The sequence below is a fragment of the Sphaerodactylus townsendi genome, linkage group LG06 (assembly GCF_021028975.2).
Source record: "Sphaerodactylus townsendi isolate TG3544 linkage group LG06, MPM_Stown_v2.3, whole genome shotgun sequence".
Lineage (NCBI taxonomy): Eukaryota > Metazoa > Chordata > Lepidosauria > Squamata > Sphaerodactylidae > Sphaerodactylus > Sphaerodactylus townsendi.
In genome coordinates, this window is record NC_059430.1 from 121,020,031 (window position 1) to 121,043,712 (window position 23,682).

At 45.1% G+C, this 23,682-nt stretch overlaps 2 protein-coding genes across 2 annotated transcripts; both read right to left on the reverse strand.

Moving 5' to 3' along the window:
- Positions 1-133: 133 nt before the first annotated feature.
- On the reverse strand, positions 134-4,790 carry LOC125435265 (probable serine/threonine-protein kinase samkC). The gene is made up of 3 exons (XM_048501452.1): positions 4,655-4,790; positions 2,429-2,571; positions 134-1,051 (listed from the first exon to the last, which is right to left on the reverse strand). Exons 2-3 carry the CDS (start codon positions 2,508-2,510, stop codon positions 393-395), a joined length of 741 nt encoding a protein of 246 aa, XP_048357409.1. The 5' UTR covers positions 2,511-2,571; positions 4,655-4,790; the 3' UTR covers positions 134-392.
- A 4,269-nt stretch (positions 4,791-9,059) lies between these two features.
- On the reverse strand, positions 9,060-18,512 carry LOC125435481 (interferon-inducible GTPase 5-like). The gene is made up of 4 exons (XM_048501681.1): positions 18,457-18,512; positions 17,356-17,630; positions 11,965-12,033; positions 9,060-11,116 (listed from the first exon to the last, which is right to left on the reverse strand). Exons 1-4 carry the CDS (start codon positions 18,510-18,512, stop codon positions 9,876-9,878), a joined length of 1,641 nt encoding a protein of 546 aa, XP_048357638.1. The 3' UTR covers positions 9,060-9,875.
- Between the last annotated feature and the right edge of the window lie 5,170 nt (positions 18,513-23,682).

The following is a 23,682-nucleotide window of genomic DNA, read 5'->3' on the forward strand; positions in this document are numbered from 1 at the left end:
TTCAGTTTTGAGGACCCTGAAGAAATTATTCATTTTTGAGTTGTCTGCCATATAGACTGTATCTGACCATCATGGATTGGATCCCAATTCCATTGTGAAAAGTTATTTATAAGAAAACAAAGCATGGAACCCATCATCATCATCATCATTTATTTATTTGTTTGTTTATTTTTACCCTGCTTTTTCTGCTGTAGCAAGCTCAGTGGTTTTATATTGGTTTACCAATATAAAAATAAATTTATAACATTCAATCAATAGAAGTATAGTTTAAAACATGGCACCTAATCCAACCCAGGATGGATAATTCCCAAGCTAGTATCTTAATAAAGAACCCCAAATACAGCAAACAAGGGACATGTGAGTGTTGAAACAAGAGAGGAGAAACTGAAGATTTAGGAGACCTGGAGAACCACCAGTAGTCCGGCAAGGCCAAGAACGAGGATTGGGAAGTTGGTCCAGTGTGTTGAGTCCCCACCATTACTACTATTGCTTGTCTCATTGTTATCATTGTTATTGTTGTCGCTACCCCCAAAATTGTTGCTACCCCCAAAATCAGATCCACTTGATCCATCATTTGGCTTAGGTTTAGGTTTGGGCTTAGGTTTCAGAGGTTTAGACCCTGAAGGAGGTTTGGGTCTGTAGACAGGACGGGAGGGGACTCGACGAGGCTGAGCTTGGTTCTGCAACTGTGCTGACCCAATTTCCTGCCTATCCACTTTTCTTTGGCTCATCCTCACTGTTTCCTGCACAGTGTTTCTTAAACCGCAGGGCACCAGGGTTCCAAAGACTTCCAATCTGGCTTCAGGAAAAGAGGTCCCATTTGTTTTCTGAACAGTTCGAGCCAGACTACTCATTGCAGGCCTGGTTACAACGGATGGCATAGCACTACTTCTGCTGTGAGATGTGGCAACGTTTGCATTCTCACGCGTGGTTCTGGATGGTACATTCTCCACAGGATTCTCCAGGTGCTTGGTTGCTCCACAGAAGTAGTAACATCTACTTCCCCTAAATTGCAGCTCCACTGTTGGGCGCCCTTTCAAAGAGAACGTAGCTGAAAGAAGAATGAATATCTGGTTTCAAAAATGACGTCTTGGTACACCAAATATTTCTGTCCTGGCAATTATTACTGCAGAATCCCATCCCTTACCCCAACCAAAATGGTGAATTTTTCATAGTCATTGAATAGCTCTCACAGCAGTGTTAGAGAGCATGTGATCCTGCAACGTTGGGGATGCTAAGCAAGTCAAGGTCTGGATGAAGCCAATTTGGAGCCCTACAAACAGCTTATGGGCTTCTTTTATTATGGTGAGAAAGGAAGCCTCTCTGACAACTAGAAAAGAGAACATAGGTCCAGCATGTTCAAAAACCATGTTGGCTGGGAAGGGGGAGGCGCTATATAGTAACGAGAATTAGTTGAGATTAAGTGAAAAAGTTGTCTGTATCCAATAGTAAATTCTATGATGGTAGATTAACTTCCACTTGAATTGGAGGATGCATTTAAGAGCTCCGTGGAACAAAAATGGGTTTTACAGATGGATTTTCAAGAGTAGATAATGAACATTTTTGGAGATAAGGAGGAAGTCATGATGTAGAACAAGGAATCTCGGCAGCTGAGTGTTGTAGGATGTACACAAAATTGGGGGAGTAGCATCATTAGGGTGGTCCAGAAGGACCATTTGGCCCGAATCTAACATTGATGGAGGGCCTCAAATGTGGATGTTTTGCAATATTTGGAATCCTGTTTTGGCCTTTCTTCATTTTCTGGAATATTGGGAGCCTCCAGAAACAGAAACAGTCTGCACCTTCTTCAACTTCTGAGAGGCCATGCGTGTGGGTTTGGGATGGGGATTACTTATTAGGAAATTCTCATAACAGAGACAGCAGAGCCCTAGGAATAAATCTGGAGCAACCTGCTCACCATGAGCTGAATCTGAAAATAATAAGCACCATAACACAATTGTCCTCTACAGTGATGGGTGTCAAACAGGAAGATCCTTCTGGCTCCCTGAACCTGAGCGATACACCATGGTGACTTTTTCTTTGTGTGGGCTTTATTTGAAGAAGAACATTTTGGATTGAAAGACTTACCACTTTCATTCTGAGCACCTTTCCCTTCCTGTCCCCACAACAGACACCTTGTGAGGTAGGTGGGGTTGAGAGAGTTCCGAAGAACTGTGACTAGCCCAAGGTCACCCCGCAGGAATGTAGGAGTGTGGAAACACATCTGGTTCACCAGATAAGCCTCCACCACTCAGGTTGAGGAATGGGTAATCAAACTCCGTTCCCCAGATAAGAATCTACCTGCTCTTAATCACTACAACATGCTGGCTCTCAGATCAAGCATTGGTCACAAATCTGTGTGTGTGTGTGTGTGTGTGTGTTGGGGAGAGTACATCTACAAGGATCTTTTGGAATAGCAAAGACTTACCGCTTTCATTCTGAGCACCAACCACACCCAGAAGACCCCAGAGAACGCACAGGGTCAACGGGAATAGCATGTCAATGTACATTTTTTCACCTAACACCCCAGTCAAAATTTGGTGCTCCAGTCAATTGGAGGGAGAGAATGACCTGAGGATAAATAGAGAGCCACACAAAGACACATTGGAATAATTAGTTGTAATAGGAATACTAGAGGACAGCAATGGCAAACAGCCCCTAAATATCTCTTGCCAGGAAAATCCTGTGGGGTCACCATAAATCTGCTGCTACTGGACTGCAAAAACATGAAGTCTTTAGAGAATCTTCTAGAAAGACTGATTCACTGGAGCCTTTCATGTAGCTATTGTAAGTTCCATCCTGGTAATTAGGACCTTCAGAAAAGGCCCTTCAGTTTTCGTTGTGTAAGCATCAAACTATGTGCAAATGCATATAACAAAGCCCCCCCCCCCCCCCGGAGGCTGGGATTTTGAGCAGCGGAATTTGGAAAGGGAAGAAATGTTCAACTTTTGGCTTAGGGCCCATATTTCTCCTCAGCTCCTCCACCCATGTGGGCTTTTCCCAATAGAGTGTAGATCAAGGATCCCCAATGTGGTGCCCATGACAACTTCTATCATGCTCACCAAGTGTTTTTAGAAAGTGAGATGGGCCAGGGGGACTTTTGCCCAGTATGGCTTCCGATTGGCCATTAGAGGTTTGATTGGCTGTGCAGATAATCTTTTTTGAAAAATATAGTTTTAGCAGCATCTCTCATCACAGCAAAATAATCTTAGGTGTGTGACTGAGATAAAGGTGCTCGGGAGCAGACCAGGTGCTCGGGATCAGCAGCAGCAGCAGCAGCAGCAGAAGGCCATTGCTTTCACATCCTGCATGTGAGCTCCCAAAGGCATCTGGTGGGCCACTGCGAGTAGCAGAGTGCTAGACTAGATGGACTCCGGTCTGATCCAGCAGGCTCTTTCTTCTGTTTTTATGTTCTTAAAGCGGCATCAGCCAATTTTGTGGCTGTGCCCACAAAAGACCCATACACTGAGAACTATGCCCTACACTGTGAATTCAAAAGGTGCCGGCGAGCCCGGAAGGGTAGGGGACCCCAGTATAGATCTGTGTGTCTGAATGGACAAAATTTCCCCTGCCAGTTGCTTTTAGAAATGTAACAGTTGCTGTTCCTCCATCCCACCCCGCCTCCATTTTTCACTATTCTAACATTTACATTGTTTGCTGATTAAATCTTTCCTGGTATTTGTCACGTCTCACTAGCAATCACCGTTGTAGAATTAACTTCCTTGTATCATTGGTAGTGATGGTTTCAGCTTCTTTATCATAATACATGGTGTTGGGTAAAATTCAAAGGAGATTTAGAAAGACTGAAAATACATAAGAGTGCATTCCTTTGGCTTCTGTGTATTGAAGGAACCTTCATGTTTTAGAACCTGGATGGGGGCAGAGGTCTGCAGCAAGATTACCTCCTGAATTTGCTTTAATTCTTTATATTTTAAACAACATTTCTGACAATGTATAAAGGTAAGGTCTGATGTAAAAAAAATACTATGTCACAAGATGGAATCTGGCAAGTTGATACTTAACACTGCAAACATTAAGACTCGTCTTAAGAGCAATCTATTCATAGTTGTCCCTTCAAAATTTCAAAACAAACTCAAATCTGAATTTCAAATATCCGCCTAATTTCAAATGTAGGCAAAATTACCAACCCATCCCCCCCCCCCCTCTCTTTCTCATAATACTAGAACCAGGGGGTATATATTGAAAATGCTGGGGGGAAGAATTAGACTAATAAAAGGAAACATTTCTTCACACAACGCGTGATCGGTGTTTGGAATATGCTGCCACAGGAGGTGGTGATGGCCACTAACCTGGATACCTTTAAAAAGGGCTTGGACAGATTTATGGAGGAGAAGTCGATTTATGGCTACCAATCTTGATTCTCTTTGATCTGAGATTGCAAATGCCTTAGCAGACCAGGTGCTCGGGAACAGCAGCCGCAGAAGGCCATTGCTTTCACCTCCTGTATGTGAGCTCCCAAAGGCACCTGGTGGGCCACTGCGAGTAGCAGAGTGCTGGACTAGATGGACTCTGGTCTGACCCAGCAGGCTCTTTCTTATGTCTGCCGGAGGCAGCAAGCTAGGCTAATTTGACTCAGCCTTCGCTTGTAACAAGATACATCCCCCCAAAAAACAAAACCCAAAACCCAGTTTACCAGGTAGGTGTTCCTCAGGATGTCAAGGATGTTCCAGTTCTCAGGTGAAACACATGGAGTGGGGTTTTCAGATGTCCCCCCCTCAGCTTTCTCTATAACTCAGATTTCATTTGGCAATAGGAAAAGCTGCTATGGTCTCTTGAGGCGATAAGCGAGCAAATTTCATGAGGTGTTCTTATATATCATTGGAGGAGGAATTAGTTAGCGTTTCCTGGTGGGTGAGGTATTCACAAAACAAAGGGCACTGTCATATTATCCTCCAAGATGCACTCCTCCTTATGGGACAGATTCTCCCCCACCCCCCCGCCGCCCCCTAATTGTTTGCACACAAAGTTTCCATCTTGGCTGTGAACTTGTTAGCAGATTAACTTGACAAAGGCGAGGTGAAAAATGAAACTGTTAGTTCTCAAAAGTTTGCTGAGTGTTGCTGGGGAAACACTGTGTTAAATTCTTGTGCAGACACATGAAAACACTGAAGTCTCCTTATACTGAGTCAGACTTTTGGTCTATGAAAAGCTAAAAGTGGTTATGGTATCAGACAAACATCTTGGCAAACTTTAAATCCTCGCTTGACCTTGCAGTGAGTCTTGTTTATTCTGGATCAGCCTAATCTGCCTTACTGGGTTATTGTGACAATAAAATGAAGGATGTAAGCTGCTTGGATTCCCCACTGGGAAGAAAGGTGGGGTATAAATGACTCAACAGTGCTGCCTACATTTCAGAGACTTGGTTTAAACTAGGTCAACATCAGTGTGGGACCAGGATATGGTGAAAGCAGAACTGTGTGGAAAGAAATCTGTGGTAGGGTTGCCAGCCTTCCAGCGAGGCCTGAAAATCTAACAGAAGTACTCAGCTCTCTATAATTCCCTGGAGAAAATGGCGGCTCTTGATAGTGGATTCTAGGGCATCACACCCCTGCTGAGTTCTCCCCCTGGCCCAAACTCCACTCTCCTGAGCCTCTGTCCCCTCAATCTCCAGGAAATTCCCAACCCAGAATTGGCAACCCTGGAAGAGTCAGAACCAACGGTGGGTAGGTCTGGGTGACAGAGAAAGTGACTCAAAATGGGAAGCAAAGTAAGGTATGAAGGAAGCAGAGATGGATTCTGGTTTATTGGGGTTTGTGTGTGAGTGTTTAAAGTTCCTTTCTAGTTATGTCCTGATGATGGGGTGGAAGAGTTTGGAAAACCCATAGAAAGTGGAAAGAAAACTTTGGCTATTTACATATGCTTTACTTACCTAATGACTGTTTGCTTCTCAGTGGGGTTTTCCCATGGTTTTTTTGTTTGCACAGGGGTTCTCTTCCTGCAAAGTGCTCCTACTTGAGCCAATCCAGCATCTTGACCACTTGTTACTTTGCTACCATGTCAATTTCTCTTCAGCATTAAAACAAAGACAAAAGAAATCCCTTCAGAGTGTTGCCCTGAAGAGTGAGAGAAACTGCTGTGGTGCGGGTGGGGGAAGTCAGGGAGGAGTGAGAGAACCTTACACATTGGGATCTCCTTCACTTTCCCTGCAAAGGATGAGAAAAGGATCGTTTATGCACACGTGGCCTCCTTCATGGTGAGCGCACACGAAAAGTGTGACTTTTCCTCTCCCTTCGCAGGAAAAGCAAAGTGAGACAGCAAGCTGGGAAGATGGTGCTGAGGAGGAAGTCTGAGGAATGCAGAGAGGCATGGGAACTATCTTACAGAAATATGAACAGCAAGTTAAAATTGTAACAACATTTCCACAAAAGAACTGCTTATGAAGAGGATGCATATAAAACATTTTTTGGGGAAAAACCATGTGGAACTCCCCAGAGGAAAGTTTCAACTCCAGCCTCAAAATGTTTTATTTTGGTTGCGTGGAAAGGGCCACCTGTATAATTGCTACTGATTCCCCAATAATTCTGGGAATTGCAGTTTGTTGGCAGGGGCCGTGCTGTGGATTCAGCTATACTTTGTCCCACTAAAAGATTGAGGAGATTTGTGAATTCATCTGCCATTTCCTGGACCATCTTTGTTCTAGAACAGTGGTTCTCAACCTTCCTAATGCTGCGACCCTTTAATACAGTTCCTCATGTTGTGGTGACCCGACCCCCACCCCCCTAACATTTATCCGTTTTACAGATGGAGAACACTGATGCAGAGAGTCTTAGGCAACCCCTGTGAAAGGGTCGTTCGACCCCCAGGTTGAGAACCACTCTTCTAGAATGCTCTGCTTGAGTCCTAGTGCTTTGGGGACAGCACTAGGCACTAGGACTCAAGCACTCTCAAACATAGATGGTCCAGGAAATGGCAGATCAGTTCACAGACCTCCCGAAATCTTTCAGTAGGATAGAGTATAGAGATTCTTTGTCCACTGCACCGAAATACACCTTGGTGAGAAAGGACAGCCAGTTCAACAGTGCAGGTCTAAGCAGAATTATAGTCTAGGGTTGCCAACTTCACTGTGGGAAATTTCTAAAAGCTTGGGAGGGGGGTGCCTGGGGAAGGTGGGTGTCTAGGGTAAGCAAGAATCTCAGAAGCTATAATGATACCATAGAGTCCACTCTCTGAAGTTGCCATTTCTGCCAGGGAAGCAAGCACGTAGTCTGGAGATCAATTGCAGTCCCAGGAGATCTCCCGCCCCCACCTGGAGGTTGACACTCATAAGTTACACCTTTCCAAGTGCTTTGACTTCAACAGATTTAGAACAGTGCTACTCTGGTGAGGATTAAACAAGGTAGGGACAACTTTACACTAAATGGACATTGACAACATGATCACCGTAATAGTATCTCCGTTTGCTTCTAAATAGGTTTTTTCCTCTCTCTCTGGCTTGCTTTCTGGAACTCCATGAACATGTCCCAGCATTCTGTGCTTCCCCGGCAGGTTGCACACAGAAAAGGTCCTGCAAGAAAGGATGTGTGATGTCATTTGAACCATTCACTAGGTCTATGTAGGGCAGGGGTTCCCATCACGTAGTCTGTGGGTTCCTCTAGCACTTGCCAAGAAGTGGGTGGGTCCGGGGGAGGGGGCTAATTCTGATTTTGTGGGAAAACAATAGTTTCAAAAACAGTTGTGGAAGCCAAAGCCCAAGGATTTTCTCTGAGGAATGAACATTGCCCTGGTCATTATCTCCGTCTTCACACCTTGGAGGGAGGTTGGGTTCGTTTCCTCTTGAGTGGCAGCTCACAGAAGGAAAGGAGGCTAACTAAATTGTGGTTGGCTCTGCCTCTCTTGGCAGACATTTTGCACTTGGGCCCACCAGCCGATATCAAGATCTAGCAGAGATTGCTGTGGTGTGTAAAACTGGACAAAAAGTACAAAAATCTGACAAACAGATGTCAGAGGTCAGACAAATGATTCAGTATACGAGCTGACGCAGCAACAGCATAGGTATTGGCAATGCTTCATCCGCTATGCTTAGATGCATGAGGCCCAGTGGTGGGATCAAAAATTTTTAGTAACGGGTTCCCACGGTGGTGGGATTCAAACTGCGGCGTAGCGCCAATGGGGCTGGGCGGGGCACAACAGGGGCGTGGCCGGGCATTCCGGGGGCAGGGCATTCCTGGGCGGGGCTGTGGCAAGGACGCAGCCGCTGCGCCGGTCCTTGGGTGGGAAACGAATGCACGCAGGCGCAGGCTGCCACATACGCTGATGCACCTCCTGCTAGACTGCTCCAAGTTCTGCGCGCTACTGCTGAGAGGAGGGGCGTAACTAAGGCAAAAATCACGTGGCAAAATCACCAATTAGTAACCCCCTCTCGGCACACACAAATAATTAGTAACCTACTCTCGGGAACCTGTGAGAACCTGCTGGATCCCACCCCTGAGTGGCCTGTTACTCTATTGAAGTCATACTTTTGGGGCTAGATGCCTTATCACTTTCTGTATATATTTGTTGTGGCTGAAGAAGACCAAGGTTAAAAGTGTTGAACTCATCTGGGTCAACATTACAACCACTAACTGATGTTTCTACTAACTGATGTTTGTATGTGGCCTATCTCCTGAAGTGAAATCCAGCTGAACATCTGGCAATTGGAATCCTTCCAAATTATGTTACTTTTTTTTGGATTTTCACTGAAGGGATATCATTTATATCATTTATACAAAGACTTTGAGTTCTAAGTGTATATTTTGGGGATCCCCTTTCTGTTTGTAACGTGTTCCCCACTTTCTGTATTTTTGTTTATTGTTGGTATTTTGGTTTTTGATATAGAATTTTAAATTATTTCTATTAAAGGTACAGTTTTAACGCTGTTCTTTGAGTCAGACAAATGCTTCCCTAAATGTTTTTCCTGTGTTTGTGTTAGTCTTGGCTTTAACTTGTTTGAGGTTATACTGATTCAGTGGCTGTGACTTCGGTTGAAAAGGACAATATAAATCCGAAGAGAAAAAAATGAATGACCTTCCTCCATCACAAAAGACGCAATTGTTGACATGGTGATCCAAATTTTATTTTGAGAAGTATTTTATTTGCATCAGCTCCTAAAAAAACAATGAGAAATATTACAATCTGAAAAAAGAGAACAATATGCTGCAATATATGGTAAGTAACATTATGGAATGAAAATACATTGGTGATTTTTAACGTATATTTTCTCACGTTACTAAAAATGCAGTAGGGATGTTTTATCAACAATGCCTGTTGCTTTTTTCTTTCAAATCAGTCATTTTTTATACATGGTGGTGGGGGGGCTATTCACACACCGGGAGGCATAGAAGCTTTGGGAGGGGCAAATGGGGACATAGAGGATGCCATTATTTGCCCATACTTGCGGTAGCTGTCAGCGAAGGAGAGCTGTTTGATACTGCTCGCCCCACTATGAAAATACCATCTCAAATTCTAGATCCTTACCAGACTTTTTAAAAGAGGCACTCATTAAACAGGAATCAAAGGCAACATTAGAGAGTCGGCTGATGGCCGGAAGGCACAAGGGTCTCTGTGAAAGCACAGGTGGGGTTTCACTGACTTGCATCATGGTGTGCAAACTCTCAACACATTTATACAAAATAAGAGAAACTGTACAAGTGTACTCTGCTTCCATAATTTGTACGAGTCACAGAAATCACTTTTTTCTGGGAACCTATTTTAGATCGCCTGGGTACTAAGTAATTTTTAAGGCCTACAACCCTGACTGTTGTCTGTCATGTAGTTTAGAAATCTAAGTTTTTGCTAACTCAGACTTCTGCTTCCTGGAACTAACTGCAGTATCACAGACTATGCCATGATTGCGTCTGCTGCTAGACCCATGTCTTCTAGACTGATGTTTTCTCCAGAACTTTGGAGAGGACGTTTTGGGCATCTTTAGCAACAGCAACTATGCATCTCTGCAGCATGTAGTAGCTGGTAAAAACCGAAACGCCTCCTGACACCAAAGAACCAGCATAGGGATAACGATCCCACCTACAATATTCGACCAGCATTAGAACAGCTCCCACAAGGTCAGGAACCCTCCAGAGAATCAACGGCATTAGAGATCTAGACTTCATCACAGCATGAAGGGATGCTACCGGCTTCCCAATATTCCCCGCCAAAGCTTTGAGTGACGGGTCATCCAGGCCAAACTCTCGGTAGCATAGAGAGCGGAACCTCACAAAAAAGAACATGGCGGCCACAAACGAGAACCCTGGCACAGGGAGCAAAGCCAAAAGTGACGAGTAGAGGACAATGAGTGATATCTTCTTCTTCACAGATTCCATCTTCCTTCCTAGGACAGGTGCGGCCAGGGAAGGTAGGCTGAAAATGAAAGCCTCCCTCTTCAGCCACAAGAGGTCGCTCTGCAGCTTTTCCCACAGGAGGGGGAAATCATAGCTCTGGGGGTCCCAGTTGGACACCAGGAAGACTTGGGGGTCTCTCACATTTTCATTCAGCAAGCTCGTCACACAGTCATCTTTGATGCGTTGGAGGACCTTCTTCTCATCGCAGAAGCCTTTAATGAGCCGGCTAAGCCGTCTCTGGGGGGCGATCTTCCAGGAGTGAGACTGTCTATTTTGGTCCGCACTAAAATAGGAAGTCCTCACCCTTATGTCGCTTGGATCTCGTGGGCCAGGTCGGAGTGGACCCGGTCCGGAAAAGCCGCTGGTGCAGCCCAACAATGATTGAAGAAGAGTCAAAAGCCGCGTTTCAGGATCCACCTGCTCAATGCGGGGAGAGTGAAAGCTGAGTCTTCCCTCCTCCCAGAGGAGGTCCCAGAGGGATGACCTGTGCAGGCTGGTTGGATGATGGTAATCCTTGGCCTTCACCGTTGTGGTTTGGATGCCGGTCTCAGCAGCACCTGGCTCACCTGCACGTTTGCCTATCATGCTGTTGACAAAGGAGGACTTTCCCGAGCCTGGCTCACCCACCACAGCAATCTTGAGGTGACAGTAGTCGGCTAAAAGTACTTGCAGCCAGCTGCCTTCGCTTCTGCACCACCCGGTGAGCCGAAGCATCTTCACAGAGGTTTCCCTGATGAATAGCGAACTGAAATTCTTCCATAGCCATAGATCCGGGTGTTCTATAGTGAAAAGGAAGGAGATTTTAGCTTTACCAGTTCCTGACACCATTTTGAAAGCAAGGAAGTTGCCTGAGATTCATTTTTATTTGTAACTTGTGTGACTTATAGTTCACCTTTCTCAGTAGGACTCAAGGTGGATTGCATTGAATGAGTCATCCAATAAACAGGGCAATAACATTTGGGTTGTAGAACCAACCAGAAATCCAAAAACAGGATGGAAGCAAAGCAGAAGTATTAACATGACACGTTAAACGATGCAAAATTACACAGTAGGATCCTACTTACAGCAAGTTATACACAGTAGTCCAGAACACAATGTCAGGCCCAGGCCTGCCAGTGCCCAGATGTCTTGCTGTGTAAGAATTGCAAATGTTTTCCTGTAACTGCTTTTCTGTTTCCCTCTTCCCTTCCTGGCAACTCCCTGGCACCAGCTGTCCTGCAAGAAGGTGTGAACGGTTCCCAGGTTCTTTGAAGCTCTGTAGTGCAAATGTTGTAGAATTTGTAAGGCACATTTGGTGTGGGACAAATGGGGTGGTGGGTGAAGGATGTAATCTCTGGATCTAAGCTGGAGAGCTTAGATTCAGCTTTCTTTTGTTACTCTACGCGTTGTTAAAAAATAAACTGCTTTAGGACTTTCCTTAACGGTCCTCCAAGTAACTTTTTTTTTTTTGTGAGAATAGTTTTGTACATAACTGTGTTAGCATTGTACAGCCATGGGACTAAGATTCCCCCCCTCCGTTCTGGCTCAAAAGCCACAATGGGTCATGCCTCTCCAGCCATGTCCATGTTCTGCCATGGAAGCTCAATGGGTAACCTTGGGCCAGTCACAATCTCTTAGCCTAACTTACCTTGCAGGGTTGTTGTTGAGAGAATCAAATAGAGAAGGTGAGAGTAATGGAAGTCACGTTGGGTTCTGACTGGAAAGAAAAGAAAAGTACAAATCACTAATGAAACAAAGAGTAAGATTTGTGTTTACAAATTACAGAGGAGTCACCGCGTAATCTGCAGCTTTCCAGATGTTCCATGGACTACGAAAGAAGATTGCCATCAGCCCCGGGGCCGATGGTAGGAATTGTATTCCATGAACATCTCGGAGATGCACGAGGCTACTGACCTCTGGTTTAGTAACATCTTTTAAAAGACAAACAACAAAGATTTCCAAGATTTCCAGCGCTTTTCAAGAGTCAAAGCTCCTTTAATCAAATAAACACATTTTATTATATTACCCAATACCTATTCACAAAACTCCACAAGCACGCACTGGGTTAGCAAGGACTGGTGCCCAGGGACAGAGCGGCAGAGGAACTGTATAGAGGTGTGTATTGGGTTCTGTATACCCATTGCCTAGCCTACCTCCCCTGCCACACCACCCACAAGTAGCGCCACAAGAACCAAAGACACCCCCCATTCCCTCGCGTATCCCTGGCAGCCTCACGCCATTGCTGGGACCTCATAATATGGTGCCAAGCATTCTGGCCTTCAGTGGGAGAATCCCCTAAGCGAGTAATAGAATGCAATAGAGTAGGACCAACGAAGTTTCTTCTATTTATAAAGAGACTGAATTCCTGGGGCCAGTTAGCTGTTTTAGTACTTAGGCCCCACCCACCCAAAAGAAAGAATACAGATTCTTTTCCACAAGCTCGTGAAATGCAACAATAATCCAGTTCCAAATGTACACGCCAGAGATCGGAGGAGTTTAATGAAAAGTGGGAATGATTCTTTTTGTACTGTTGAATTGTCTACATGATGTCTTTTTCTTATGAAAACTTTATTTTACACTGTGCAGTCTAATCAGATAAAAGTAATCAGGTAAACTAAAAATGTAGCTGAGTAATTGAAAAAGGCAGAAAATAGTACTTAATAGATAATGGTAAATGTATATTAAATTACATAAACTTTGAATAAATGGGTTGTCATAAAAACAGAAGGATAAATTGTGACAGGTTTACTGCTAAAATATAAGGTTGATGGGAAGATTATTCTATATTATTACAAATGAACAATTGTTTGTAGCTCACCTGCTAAAGTTCTTTTTTGGAACGGTGAGAGATCCCTTGCAATGATTACCTAGCAGCTACTTTTGGGTTGCCCACCCGTCCCGGGCATTTTATGTTAGCCAGATTCAACGAGTTTTCCTTGGCCTCTACCAATAGGAAGGGGTATCCCGCAGATTCCAAAGGCAAGCAAGAACTTGCTATGGGTTGTGGCTCCGGTGAGCTCTCACCCACCCATGCCTCCTAGGTTGCCAAATGGGAAATGCAGTGCGTCTCGGACTAATCCGCCTTTGTGAGTAGAAGTGAGGATTTCTAACCCTACTGTTGCCATATGTTTTCTTCTTGGAATTACAGTACTCATACAATACGTATGGTAGCTCTCTATACCTGTCAAACCATTTTAAAATTCTGAAATTTATTTACTGTACTTTTTTAACTGTATTTTAAAAGTACATATCTATATATATTATACCAATTACACTAGAACCATATTGGTTTATCATTGCTTTGTACAAGATCAAATTTTAAATATCATTTATCAGACAAAAGCGTTAGAGCTTGATTAATTTGCTTTTAACAATTTTAGAGAGCTATCTGAAGTTGTAAAGCTAAATTCTTTTGAAAGTTTTGTGGGTTAGAAATGCACCTCAAGGTTTTGCTAAACCTTAGCCTTGTATTACGTTTGTGCTTGCATGCTTTTCTTCTTGAAAATGCCTAATAAAGGTTACTGAACTGAACTATATTATTACAAATGAACAATTGTTTGTAAGGCTTTCTTATACTATAAGTTCTTTTGGAACAGTGAAGATCCCTTTCTATTAGGGTTTTTTCTTTTGTTATTTTGTATAGGTTTTTTTTAATTGCTCATTTTTTGGTTATGTTATAAATGTGGAAATAATAAAAATTATGATATTAAAAAAATAATCCCGTTTCAGAGGACAGCCATGCTGGTCTGTAGTAGTACTGCCAGATTTGAGTGAAGGACACTTTAGAGCAGGGGTGTCAAGCTGGCGGCCCTCCAGATGTTCATGAACTACAATTCCCACTAGTCCCTCCCAACATGAGCACTGGCTATACTGGCAAGGAATATGCAGTTATTTTCTTATAGAGATCCAAAAGAGTTTTGGAGCATAAACTTTCGAAAGTCAAACTTCACAGTAGAGGGAACTTTGACTCTTTAGAAGAATTCCATACCCAGAGCTCTTATTTGTGGTCTCTAAAGAAGTCAACCGTGTTAGTCTGAAGTGCTTGGGAAAAGTTTCGCACCTTGACCAAGCACAGTTTCCAGAGTCACCTGGCTTCTCACATTATAGATGGGAAGGTGGGAGGGCACTATATTTCACAGATTGAGATTGGCTTCTTGAGGCATTCCTTGGCTGAACTCAACTGGCTGTGGTGGGCTTTCTGGGCTGTGTGGCAGTAGTCACAAGTAAGATCACCCATTCCTAAAAGTTTTAAGCCTGCATCACAGCAGAAACTTAGGTCTTCAGAGGTGTATCACAGAGGTGTACTTAAGTGTCTCTGTGATACATCTCTAGAGATGCACCAGCCACAGATGCAGGCTCTTTCTAGGAACAAGATCCTGAACTCAACCACAACAAGAAACCCACCCTGGTCAGTTGACTTCTGTTTTAATCAATGATCAATCAATCCAATTAATTAGTGGCTGGAATTTATATCCAGCCTCCAATAGGGCTGAGAGTAGATCACCCCAATAGGAAATCCAGTTGACAAATCCATTAAAACATTTTTTTTTAAAAATCCAGACCATGCAAAGAAATTAAAACAATGAAAGGAAACACAATTACTACTTAGGCCAATGGCACAATGATACAACTAGGTTGGGTACAAAAGAAACGGATGAAAGTGACATAGTCTCTTCCAAGTCATCCTATTTTAGTGTATGTGGCCAGTGTAATTTACGTTACGCACAAAGCTCCTACCAGATAAGGAATTTTTGTCTTTAAGGTACCACTGGACCCAAACTTTTTTTGGTTCCACAACAACCCAAGTATCCCTGGAAAGAACTGCAGCCCTATATTTAGCCGAGGCTTTCCGGATTCAACCTTGGGCTGTGGTAGGTTCAGGGCTGTGTAGCCGATAGTCTGAAGGAGTAGATCTTGTTCCCTAGCGGTTTGCAGCCCTGGATGTGTGGCACAGCCTCTTCAGATGATGTAACCCAGAGTCCTATTGCACTGTGTCCCATGAGGAGAGGAATGTTGGTAGAGTAATGAAAGTATATATACTGTCCATGTCCCAGGGTGGGGAACCAATCAGTAAACATTCCCTTCTCACTGGACACAGTGTGTAACAGACATCTCTCTGTGATACACCTCTGAAGATGCCAGCCACAGATGCAGGCGAAACGTTAGGAACAAGATCCACCAGACCACGACCACACAGCCCGGAAAACCCACCACAACCATCTGTAGCCCTGTTTTCAAGTTACACTGAATGCTCATACAGTCTGTGGGAAGTGCACACTTGATTGCTCTTTGCACACACAGCAAGGAATTCTCATTTTATGTTAATGGTGCGTAGGAGCTGAGCGTATTATTGAGCCTGGGTTTCATTTGTCAAGAGACGGTGCTTTGGCCCTTTCTTACAAACAGGGCTCCATACAGGTTGTACCTGTTTTTACAGGCGAGTGGGGTTTGTGCGCCTTGATCTTCCCGGTGGGTTTCAAGGCCAACCACAGCTGTAGCCTGGCAGAATGGGCAAAGACAGTTTGTGTGTGAGAGAATGTGTAGGGGTGGTGGTGGCCAGAGCCTTGCTTAAATGGGGGACCGGGAGACCAATGAACGGGTAGAACGATTAAGTCCCTTCTATCCCCACATGGCCGTCTCAATAGCCAGCTGCTATATGCTTTTAGTTTCGGGTGGTGGCAGTATTGGTCTGCAGTAAAAGAGTTAGATTCGAGTCCCACAGCTCAACATTTTAGGTGTATGCCCCTTTAAGCTTCATTTGTCAGCTATTTGATTTTAAGAAATGTTGAGTTCTGACCCCCCCATCCTTCCCCACGTCATGTCAAGTCTGGTTAGATCCTTGGGGATTCAGTTGGCTAGAAATGAAGAGGTGCTTGTTGTGCAATGTTTGCCTAAATGCCCTCTTTGCTGGCTCTTATGCCTGAAACTTGCATCCCAGAAAACCTGTGTATGGACACTGGGGTTGCCAACTGGTCTGGAGAGAAATAAAAATGCCAGTCCTTTTAATACAGACTGAACGGCAGCTCATTCATCAAGCGAGGCCACGTTTTTATGGGACCCTGATCGACAGGAAAGGGAGCATCAAAATATTTTAAATAAATTGTCGCATTTAACTCCGTATGCAAATTGACTATTTTAACACAGCAAACCTTTACTCCGGGGTAGGGCATTTTTCTCCTGATCTGTTAGCAACCGCAACCTTCCGATCCCCCTCTGAGTTCCCTTCTAAAATGCAGCCAAAACATACCTAAAATGCAGCCAAACATATCCCAAAAATGCTTCAGATCTACCCTTGCTTGGTTCCCCCGGTCCCAAATCTCCCTCGCCTGACTTCCAGCAAATTTCACGCTGGAATCCTGCATCTTTTCCGCACTGATGGTTCCGTAGAAACAAACCCTACTTTTGACGGGGGGGGGGGGGGGGGCTCTCATTGCACGCAAAAGACCTAAAGAGTGACAGGAAGGCCCCCCAATGCATTGAAGCCCCCCAGGATCTCCAAGGGTTGCCAGATCCCCCTCCGGCGGGGAGAAGAGGGTAGGATACTCAGTGTCAGCTCCAGGTTGGACAACTCCTGGAGACTTGGGGTCGAGTCCAAACCATTTGCCCCAGAGATGCTGCGGCTGAGACATGAGCGGTGCTTTCCAAGGTTCCTGGGGGGTTACCACCCACCTAGTTCTCCCTCCTCCACTCCCAGCCACATTGCAGCAGTACCAGAGGGGTTCAGTAGAGTGGCGGCGGCGGGGAAGCCACTCTGCAAAGAAAGCCACCGGCGGCCCCCTCTGATCGCCGAGCCCAGCACCCCTCCCACCCCGGGGACCCCATTTGGGCGGAAAGGGGGCTTTGGAAGCGTTTAAATCAAATAAAACGCCTCCATTCATTCGCTGTGCCTTCCCGGGGCGTCTGGCGCCCTTCAGGGTTGGAGAAGCTCCGCTGCAGCCGCTTCCTAACGCCAAGCTGGGGGAAGGCGCCGCTTCCTAACGCATAAAGCCGACCAAGCTGGGGGAAGGCGCCGCCCCAAGCGAGTGCGGGGTCGCCTTACCTGCTCCTGCGGTTCGCAGCACGGCTGTCCCTGGCCTCTCTGCTCCCAAGGTCTGCCTTTCTCCCGGATCCTCGGCGGCGGCTTCCCCGCTCCCCAGCTCCTGCCTCTTTCCTCCGACCTTCGGCCCCAGCGCGCTCTTATCCGTCTCGACCGGGAAAACTCGCGACGGCCGAAAGCGAAAGTGGAAGCGGCTTCGTCTAGCCGCTGCAGGGAGCCCACTCGCCACCAGGGGGCGCAAGAGGCCGCTCGATCGGGCAGGTGTCGGCTTCCTCCACCTGTTCCAAGGGGGGAGGGGACGTCTCAGCGGGAGAGCATTTGCCCGGCAGAGGGAAAGCCCCGGCAGCTCCACTGAAAAGGATCCTGTCGGAGGTAGTGTGAAAGAGCTCTGCCAGCTTGAGTTGGGGTTGCCAACTCAAACTCGGGAGATGGTTGAAGATTTGGGGTATAGCCCGGATTGGGAGGGACACCATAGCATTTGCCCTCCGAAGCAGTAGCTTTCTCCAGGGGGGTTGAGTTCTGTCGCCTGGACGTCAAGTATATTGACAGGGCACCTCCAGGCCCTTCCTGGAGGCTGGCAACCCTAATCTGAGCAGACAGTACAGACTTTGATGGACTGATGGTCCTGATTCAGGGGAAGGATGCAACATGTGTTCACAAAGGCTGTGTGGATTGCCCAAATGTGGAGCTGAAAAATGTGGTGGTGATGGTGGTGGGGAATTAGGACTAATAAAAGGAAAAGGAAACACTTCTTCACGAAAAGTGTGATTGGTGTTTGGAATACGCTGCCACAGGAGGTGGTGATGGCCACTAACCTAGGATAGCTTTAAAAAAGGGCTTGGACAGATTTGTGGAGGAGAAGTCGATCTATGGCTACAATCTGGATCCTCTTTGATCTGAGATTGCAAATGCCTTAGCAGACCAGGTGCTCGGAAGCAGCAGCAGCAGCAGCAACAGCAGCAGCAGAAGTCCATTACTTTCACCTCCTGCATGTGAGCTCCCAAAGGCATCTGGTGGGCCACTGCGAGTAGCAGAGTGCTGAACTAAATGGATTCTGGTCTGATCCAGCAGGCTCTTTCTTATGTTCTTATGAAGTTTGCCCACTTCTGCACCCCAGAATGTACTGAATGTACAGAATCTGCCTGCCCCAGATTATGCATCCCCTCTACTGGGAGTGCCAAAGCAAACCTTTGAGCCAGACATGGGGGTGGGGAGGGTGGGGGGGAAGTATGTAAAAAAGACATTGGGGGGATGGTATGTAGAAAGGTGTACACTAGCAAGGCGGTGTATTAGTTAGACAGGCCCCAAACTGTACTAAAGGGGGATTTATTTATTTAGTGAATTTCTATTCTGCCCTTCCCGGGCCAGGTTACACTGTCTAAAATACATTCAGTATTACAATGCAAACATCCCATACAAAACAAAATACAAAAATATTACCCAGTACCCCCAAACTCACCCCCTCCCTGACCCCCCCCCCCGGTGTAGGTGTAGGGCAAATTACAAGCAAGCCAATGGTCGGAAGGTAGATGGCATCAATCAGTCAAATGCCCAGGTAATAATGACTCTCTTAAGCAGGTGCCAAAAGGTACATAATGTCAACACCTGTTGGACCTCTGATGGGAGAGTGTTCCATACATTAGGACTGGCAGAACCCAGGCCCCTTCCACACATGCAGAATAATGCACTTTCAATCCATTTTCAATGCACTTTGAAGCTGGATTTTACTGTGTGGAATAGCAAAATCCAGTTTCAAACCATTATGAAAGCAGATTGAATGTGCATTATTCTGCCTGTGCGGAAAGGGCCCCAGAAGAGTTAATGGGACAACTATTGAAGGCTTCCAGTTGTTGGAGAATGGTGGTAGTAAGTGGGTGAGAAATTTGGGATTGTGGCCCTGTGTTTGGGGACAGGATTCAAGGTGTTTGTACACACAATAGACACAATTGCACACACAATACACACACACAATACACACACATCCCTTTTACAGCATCTGGTTATCAAGACAGCCCAGCGACCAAAAACGAAAGCTACAGTGCTGGGCTTCAGTTCCTCTTTCCTGTAAATCAGCTGTTTGAGCAGCCAGAACAGGGAGGAGGGTAAACAGAGCAGCATTCCTGGAGGGAGATCAAGAGCAAACAGCCTGTAACAGATTATCTGGGCTGCCTCCAGTTGCTTTCTTGCTTCGAAGGTGCTTCCCCCTCCATTAGCAGCATCAGTAAGCATCCCACTCAAGCTCTTCCTGCCCCCTCTTTGTTTCTGTTCCAGGGCCAAATCAGCATCACGTTTTGCTCTTGCACAGCCAAGGAACCCACAACTGACTTAGAGTACAACCTAGTAGGAGTTTTCTTAGCAAGAGAGAGGGAGTTCAGAGGGTTTTGCTGGCTACCTGCCTCTGGTTTCCTTTGACTCTAGCATGCAGCAGAGTCTCCCGTCCAAATACAAACTAGGGCTGATCCTTCTAATGCCCACTGATTTTAAACAACAAGCTTGCCTACTTTTAAATTTTTATTTATTTTTATTTGATTTATTATTAGTTTTATATACCGCCCTCCCCCTGAGGGCTCAGGGCGGTTTACAACAAGATTAAAACATACAGTAAAACATAATTTAAATATTAATTACATAAAAAACAGAACCCATTTAAAAATGTGGATGGCGTCTGGCTACCCCCCTCCCCCCCTTGTGCCCACGGGAGGCCAGATGACATAGTAGATGTATGTTTAACCAGGCTGGTAGGCTTGCCAAACGCCAAGCGGAACAGGTCCGTCTTGCAGGCCCTAAGGAAGCTCTCTAAGTCCCACAGGATTCCTAGGAGAATCTCCCTAGGGAGCCTGTTCCCACCCAAGGTAGAGAACTCCAGGAGCTGAAAGAGCCCTGCCCTAAAATGGTCGAGCTCCAGCCTGAAGTCATTTCCCTGGAGCCAGGGGATCCCACCAGAGTAGGTCCTCCTCAGTGGAGCGGAGCCCTACAGACAATCTTGGCTCCTGAGATATCTTGAAGATTAGGGGGGTGCAGGAATGCACTGCAGCCAGGAACCAAGCAACCTAAAGGAAAAAAAATCTCTGCTGCTCAGAGCCAAATTCTCAGTCTCTGCATGCTTGGACTTTAAGCTCTCCCTCGCCTAAAAGTCTCTTTTCCTCCTCACTGACCCCCTGTGCCCTTTCACTCAGTGTCCTCTCACCCAAAGGTGATAGCAGTCAACTCATGAAATCCCTTCATTGCTCTTCTTATGCAAAAAGGTACACAATACAATATACAACAACCAGAGCAAATACAACGGGGCACTCTGTAGGCTAGCTCGATCAGACAATGAAACAATGAATCAAACAATCAAAGGATGAAACCATGAAATGGAAGCATGGTGTAGGGGTGAAGAGCAGAGGACTCTTATCTGGTGAACTGGATTTGTTTCCCTGTTCCCCCACATGAAGCCTGCTGGGTGACTTTGCTCCGCTCCCAGTTCTCTCAGAACTCTCTCATCCCCACCTACCTCACAAGGGTGGATTCTGCATAGCGTGTTTATAATGAATTGCAATCATTATGAATGAACCTGTTTTCCTTTTTTCCATTCGCATGCGTTCACATGTGTATGTGTTGAGGAATCGATGTGAGCCCATGAAAACAATTCTGCTTGTGTTTGCACTTTTGCACCATTATATAAAAACCATCCTAAAAATTCCATGAATACACTGTTTCCATACAGGAGAGAAAGATGAGTATAAATCCAAACTCGTACGCCTACTACTTCTTCTACAAGACTCTCCCCCCAGTGTGTATCTGAGGCTCATTCCGCTAACGCAAAATAATGCACTTTCAAACTGCTTCCAGTGCTCTTTGAAGCTGTGCAGAATACCAAAATCCACTTGCAAACAGTTGTGAAAGTGGTTTGAAAACGCATTATTTTGCGTGTGCGGAAGGGGCCATAGTTACGCTATGAGTTGCTATGTTTATAGACATACAAACTATTGTTAGTCACTACTGCTAAGTTTTTATACAATACTGTTATTATTAGCGTGGGATTAGTGTACTGCCTGTTTTAGACAAAGAAATAAAAATGTCTGTTTTAGCTTGTAAGGCAGAAAAGCCTCGGTCAAAGGCCAGGGTTAGCAGCTGAAAAATGCTGCTGTTGCAAATATACGTGTAACCTCAGCTTGTGGGTTCTGTGGGGCAGAACTTGGAAGGAGTTTGCAACAACAAAATTTTAAACAAAATGGCTTACTTTCTTTAACATATGGCACTTATCAAACATTAACATTTAACTTAACACTCCAAGGTCCTGTTCAAGTTTCATTCCAAGTCACTTCTAATTACAGTCTGATGATGCCAAGTCCATTTCTTCCTGCTGGTGGTTGGTTCATGAAGACTCTAGAGGCTTGGTGAACTGGATTCAAGATAATGAAGGTCCCCAAAAGAACTGTCACCAATTGCATATGCAAAAACCCTGAAACAATAAATTCTAACATTTACAATATAGCAAAAATAAACAACTCCCTTCCCACTAGTTCCCAACAACATTGCAGTTGCCTTAAACAAGGTGTTCGGGGCTTATCAAAATCAATCAAGGTCCCAGCCTGGTAGCCTTTGCTTCCTCCAACTTCATGAGTTTTGCAGCCTTCTGCTGCTTTCAATCTCCACCCCTTTCTGGGTCATTCCATTCTGAACATATACTGCAGACATCTGGTGTTCATCAAGCCAGAATAGATAAGTTCTACCTTTGAATAGGGTCTGAGTTCTTTGTCTTTTTAGACCAATAAATTGTATAGTTAGAAACCATTTCACCTTATATGGAGCAACCAATCGGTGTTAGCCTTGGGTTTCTAGATGGTAGAGAAGAATATATAAAGGAATGTCTTTGTTATCTCTTTTTCGAGACACATAATGTTTATTTGAGTGTCTCTGCTTTTCACTGCAATAAAAGCTACTTCACGAGACCAACTGTCTGTTTGGACAAGACTTTATTTGTCTAACATTAGTAACCTGGCTTACCCTATCCTCTTGATTAAAGATGAGATGTGGTATTCAAGTTTACCCCAATATTTTGGAATAATCTATAACTCAAAACTATTGAACATGTATTCCTACACTGTAACTTTTATACAACCTTAAGAGACATGTTCATAAAACCCCATTTGAGTGAAGCTCTACTGACTTCTGACAAAGGAAAAAGTAAATATTTGCTCCGTGACAAAAACTTCCTGATAACCACAGATGAAGGGCGATGAAGATTTGAAACCTCAGAGTCACTTCTGACTCATTATATGGACAATCAATCACAAATAGCTTTTATATTTTTTTCCCCTACCTACATTGACTAAGTGGGTCGTTTTACGCTTAATCTATTTACATGCCAATAAAAGGTGTTGCTGTTAATCAAATACTCATTTACAGTTAAATATGCAGTTAGTTAAATACAGTGGTGGGATCCAAAATTTTTAGTAACAGGTTCCCATGGTGGTGGGATTCAAACTGTGGCGTAGCACCAATGGGGCTGGGCGGAGCACGATGGGGGCGTGGCTGGGCATTCCGGGGGGCGGGGCATTCCTGGGCGGGGCTGGGGCAAGGAGGCAGCCGCTGCACCAGTCCTTGGGCGGGAAACGAATGCACGCAGGCGCAGGCTGCCACGCACGCCGGTGCACCTCCTGCTAGACTGCTTCAAGTTCTGCGCGCTACTGCTGAGAGGAGGGGCGTAACTAAGGCAAAAATCACGTGGCAAAATCACCAATTAGTAACCCCCTCTCGGCACACACAAATAATTAGTAACCTACTCTCGGGAACCTGTGAGAACCTGCTGGATCCCACCTCTGGTTAAATACAAAAAAACCCCCAACTCCTATCAACTGGATTGTTACTGTAAATCCCCTCTGTCTTCTTCCTAGAAGAAGGATGGATCATACAAAAATTTGAAGAAACAAATCTACTTTCACTTTTGCTACTTGGCAGACAGCTTTGCCCCTCTATCAGAAAACACAGCAAAGACCAGAGGAGTTTTTAAAGGGGAGAAAGAAAGCTTGCTCCCCAACCAAATTTCCATCTACCCAGCGAATGATGTGATTTTTAGATTTGGGGGGCAGGGTTCAACTTTGTAAACTGCTTTCAGTACCCTCTGAGTAGAGAAATGGTTGCTAAGTAAACCAAATAATAAAAGGAGAGCGAATGTGTCATTTTCATTTTGGGAGCTGTATTCTGGTGTTGCCCAGAAGATAAATACCGACTTGAAAAAAAGTCCTAGCAACTGCATTCACGCTCAGCCTTCTTCCTGAAAGGGAGGGCCATGCAAGGGAGGGGAGCTGAAACTCTGAAGGAACACATTCGCTTCTGGTTTTT